At 48.0% G+C, this 5173-nt stretch overlaps 1 gene segment (V, D, J or C); it reads left to right on the top strand.

Moving 5' to 3' along the window:
• Positions 1–209: 209 nt before the first annotated feature.
• Positions 210–4374, top strand: LOC123792281 (immunoglobulin heavy variable 4-59-like). The segment is given in 3 exon segments: positions 210–255; positions 337–657; positions 4271–4374. Coding segments are annotated over 3 exon segments (471 nt in total).
• The last annotated feature ends 799 nt before the right edge of the window (positions 4375–5173 follow it).

Genomic DNA, 5173 nt, shown 5'->3' with positions numbered 1-5173 from the left:
CAGCCTAGATTACTAGGAACAGGCTCAGTGGGTCCTCACACCACCCACCATGGGGACACCAAGAACTAGTGACTGTCACCAGGGCTCAGGATCTTTTAATGCTTCCCCGTCTCTGCGGGGACCCACATGCAAATCACCTGGGTGCTCCCAGAAGAAATCGGCATCACAGGCAGAGGCCAGCGTGCTGGGTCTCCATCCTGCAGACAGCCATGCAGATGCTGTGGTCCATCCTCTGCCTTCTGGCAGCTCCCCTGGGTAAGGGTCTGGACGCTCTGGGATAGACGGGGGCCTTTCTGTGGGATGGGACCGACTCACCATGACTCTTTTTGTCCCTAGGTGTCCTGTCTCAACTTACACTTCAGGCGTCAGGCCCAGGACTGGTGAAGCCCTCACAGACCCTCTCTCTCAACTGTGTTGTCTCTGGGGGCTCTGTCACCAGCAGTTACTATTGGAACTGGATCCGCCAGTGCCCTGGGAGAGCACTGGAGTGGAAGGGGTACTGGACAGGTAGCACAAGCTACAACCCGACTTTCCAGGGCCGCATCTCCATCACTGCTGACACGTCCAAAAACCAGGTCTCCCTGCAGCTGAGCTCTGTGACCACCGAGGACACGGCCGTGTATTACTGTGCCAGAGGCACACTGAGGAGACATCAGTGTGAGCCCAGACACAAACCTTCCTGCAGGGACACAGTAGGGGCAGGACAGCAGGGGCCCTCAGAATCCACCAGGGGGAGCTCAGGACACCAGGGGGCTCTCAGGACACCTGGTGGAGCTCAGGTCATGAGGGGGATCGCAGGTCACCTCTGGGAGCTCAGGTCACCAGGGGATGCTCAAGATCAGGGGCACTCAGGAGACAAGGGGACACTCAGATCAGCGTGCAGCGCTCAAGACCCACAAATACACTTTCCACACCAGCAGCAGGTGCAGGTGGAGAGTAAACGCTTGTCTCCTGTCACCGTGTGGGGCATCCTCTCCATAAAACAGTTTCCCCAGGGGGGCTCTCTTGAATAATGATTTCTTCTTACCTCTTACATCTGTGAATAAAAAAGTTGGTTGTAACAGGAGAAAACTATACTTCCATGCACAAAAAGCAGAACGTCACTTACACGGCTTCAGCTTTTCCCTAAATGACAATTAGATACAGACATTCTGATGTCAGTCTGCCAAGTCTGTAAAAGTTTCAGCAGGACTCAACAACACAGCACCACACAAACCAGTGTACGAACGACGAGCCAGTAAAATACAGTTCATGCTGGACATCAGGCACAGAAGCATCATGAAGCCAAAGCCAGAGGAGAATGGCCCTAGTGCTGGGGGTGTTGTGTGGACACCATGCTCACAGCATCTAGTTAGCTGACATCATCCAGAAGCAGAGGGACCCCCACCAAGCTTGATACAGTTGGTGAATCAGATGATACGACACACACATGGGAGAATACACAATGCTTATCGATCTCAGGGAATGTCACACAGCGTGTCAGAAATGCTTTAATAAAACCAGGAACGGACGTGACATCAGGGATTTTCTCATGGCTCAGTGCTGGAAAATCCCAAGGGATCAGGAACATCAAAGGCACAGAATCTCGGCTTTCCTATCTGATGTCCCATGTGTGGTGCAGGAGAAGACAGAGTAAGGGGGCTTCTGGTGTAGTAATGTATCATCAGAAGATAAAGTCTCATGCCTAATTCCATGCAACTAGAAAAATAAGTGAAAAGGAAGAGAACTGATCAAATAGGTGAAGAACACCTGAGTCCCTAGAAATGAGAATGATAACGTATAAGCTGACAATACTAATAAGGAAGCTATTAGAAGTGGACTGAGGTCTTGCCGGGTGTCTGCAGTGGAAGCTGTCCACTCCCCAAGGTCACCCGCTGGTTCTGAAGGTTCTGTGTTCACCGTGTGCACGCAGACACCAGAAGTTTCTACTGGATCCATGAGAATCCTCACTTTGAGGTGCTAGAGGGGAGGGGCCTTTCATCTGCAGGGAATCGCTCATTGATCCTCAGTTGTTGACTTCAGCTCAATGTGTGTGACCTCCACCATCCTCACAAAGAAACCTAACGACAGTGAGATGGGACGAGGAGTTGGGCCTCAGGGAGGCACTTAGGTCAGGAGGGTGCTGCCTCATGATGGGAGTAGTGCCCTTACACACCACGACTGAGAAAGCTCCCTGCCCCCTGACCCCATGTGCGGTGACAGGCAATGGACAGCCCAGGATGAGGGTGCTCTTCAGACATCACATCTGCCTGCACCTTGTCCTGAATTTTCCAGACTCCAGCACTGTGAGAAATGAGTGTCTGTTGTTTAAAACCACCCAGTCTGTGTACAGTGTTACAGCAGCTGGAACAGAATAAGACATTTCTTTTTTGTTAATGATTTCATTTATTCATTTATTTGACAGAGAGAAACACAGCCAGCGAGAGAGGGAACACAAGCAGGGGGAGTGGGAGAGGAAGAAGCAGGCTCCCAGTGGAGCAGGGAGTCTGATCTGGAGCTTCGTCCCAGGACAACGGGATCACGCCCTGAGCTGAAGACAGACGCTTAATGACTGAGCCACCCACACGCCCCAAAATCAACATTTCTAAAAACAAGTATTTAGATGCCCAAATCCCCTTCTTGCCTCAGCTCAGCAGATGGCTGCCAGGCTATTCTCATCCCAGTCAATGTTGAGATTTACTCTCTGGGGAGGTCTCTGAACTACAGGATACCAGGCACATGTCCTAAGCCCTACTCCTTAGCCCCTAACCCTAACCCCTAAATCTAACCCTAACGTAACACAAACAGTAACTGTAAACATTACATTATGAGGGAATTGAGTAAATAAATGAATAAATACGAATTCCCATGTGTGAAATTGAGTTCCATGAATATCTACATAATAAGAAAACCCCCAAAGCTAAATAAAGTCCCTCATCGATGCAAAGGTACTCCCCCACATCTACTCCAGGTTAGTTGTTGCCGTGGAGACCATATAAATAATACATTCTCTGAACTCACACCTTCAAGTGAGGCTAGGAAGCAACTTGATTGAAATACCAGAAACTGGAAATGATCCCAATCCTAAACAACTGCTTAAAAAAATAAAATTCTCCTGTGTTCATTGTCTGGAATGCTGCCAGGAATTAATAGTGATTTTTGCTACACACAGCAAAACGGATGTGATCTCAAGGATTGATGCTGAGCAAACTAAGCCTTAAAAATAAAAGCACATATATCATAATAAAACATTTATACATCCTAGAAAATTAAAGCTAGTCTACGGTAACAGAGAAAAATCAGTAGTTATGTGGGAACAGGGTGGAAAAGACAAGACAGGAAGGAGGAATTCTAGGAGATACAGGAAGATGTAAGAGGAATCTATTTTCTCACGTGATAATGTTGAGTCTAACATCAGTGATGACCATATCACGCACTCTCCACGTGTGCAGTGCATCCTGTGTCAAGTACACACATCACAGCCGTTACAGATTCTCACAGAGATGACTCAGGAGCCACGCAGACATAGTGACATGTTAGAGACTTGAAAGTACACCTGCACAAACCCTGATTCTCTCTGCACTTCAGGTAAAGTCCGGAAACAATCATCCTGTCCCCATCACAGGACGAGTTCCACATTCCTCATCAGCCTGCCCACTCTGTCCTGCAGGTGGTTCAGGGAGGCAGCAGGTCCTGTGAGTGGAGCTCAGGTCCACGTCCTGGGCGCATTCTCACCCCAGACTGCTCTTGGACGCTCCACAAACCCTCTGCACTTCTGGGAATAGGTTCATATCTCTTTATGCAGTAACATGACACCTAGGCCCCAAGATTTGTGTGAATATGTAAAAACTATGTAGCACACCGAGCCCAAGTGTGTATTCTGCAAAGTCATATAATCAAAAATCCAAGTTTCCCAAATGTCACTAGCACCAAATCAAAGGCATTCACATCTGATCTGGTCACTGCCCTCTCTGTCAACATAGATACCAAGCTGGCTATAGAGTCAGAGGACATGCAAATAGGGCCCTCGCTCCTCTGATTAAACCAGCCCAGCCCTGACCCCAGTGATGGGAGAGAAGCTCCAGCCCCAGCATCCCCAGGTGTTCCCATTCAGTGATCAGGAGAGGACACAGAAAACTCACTATTGACTTTGTGCTTGGCTGAGTTTTCATGGACACTATTTAAAAGGTAATTTATGGTGAACAAGAGACACTGAATATGTGAGTGCATATGAGTGAGAGAAGCAGTGGATGTGAGACAGTTTTCTGACCAGGATGTCTTGTGTTTGCAGGTGTCCAGTGTGAGGTGCAGCTGGTGGAGTCTGGGGGAGACCTGGTGAAGCCTGGGGGGGTCCCTGAGACTCTCCTGTGCAGCCTTTGGATTCACCTTCAGTAGCTATGGCATGAGCTGGGTCCACCAGGCTCCAAAGAAGGGGCTGCAGTGGGTCTCATGTATTAGCTATGATGGAAGTAGCACAGGCTGGGGAACCTGGGGACATGAATGTGTAACTGTCTCCAGAGGCAGGAGGACAGGAATGTTCTAGATCAAGCATGCAGGAAGGAAGAGTGAGGGAATTCTTCCTCCCTCTGCATTTCATTCTGTTCAGAACCTTAATGGATTGGATGATGCCCACTTTCACAAAGACCATGGATGCAAATACCAGTCTCTTCTGGAAACAGCATTACAGGCACCCACAGAAACAATGTTTAATCTGGGCACCGATGGCCCAGTCACGCTGACACAGAGTTAACCATCACTCATCAACCTTGGTAAACCTGGGCATCCATATGCATCTCTGTAAATCACACTCATTCTGAATATAAAGAAAAGAACATGGTCATAACTTCACCTTCTATGATACACATCTCCTGCATGTAACCAAGAACACAAAATCCCTTTACCACAGTAAAGAAAAACATTGATAACCACATATCAATACCAGGGGAATTCACGCCATACTCATGGCAATGGACAGATCATCTAAGCAAAGATCAACAAAGAAACAAGAGCTCTGAATGACACATTGGCCGAGGTGGACCACACAGATATATATACAGCATTTCAACAAAAACAACAGAATACTCATTCTTTGCGAGTGCTTATGGACATTATTCCAGAATATCAAATACTGGGTCACAAATCAGGTCTCAACAGAAACCAAGAGATTTGGATCATTCCCTGCATATTGTCAGAC

Source organism: Ursus americanus, chromosome 26 (assembly GCF_024610735.1).
Source record: "Ursus americanus isolate L20-20 chromosome 26, mUrsAme1.1.p, whole genome shotgun sequence".
NCBI lineage: Eukaryota > Metazoa > Chordata > Mammalia > Carnivora > Ursidae > Ursus > Ursus americanus.
Note: the sequence above shows the minus strand (reverse complement) of the source record. Positions and strands in the feature narration are given on the sequence as shown.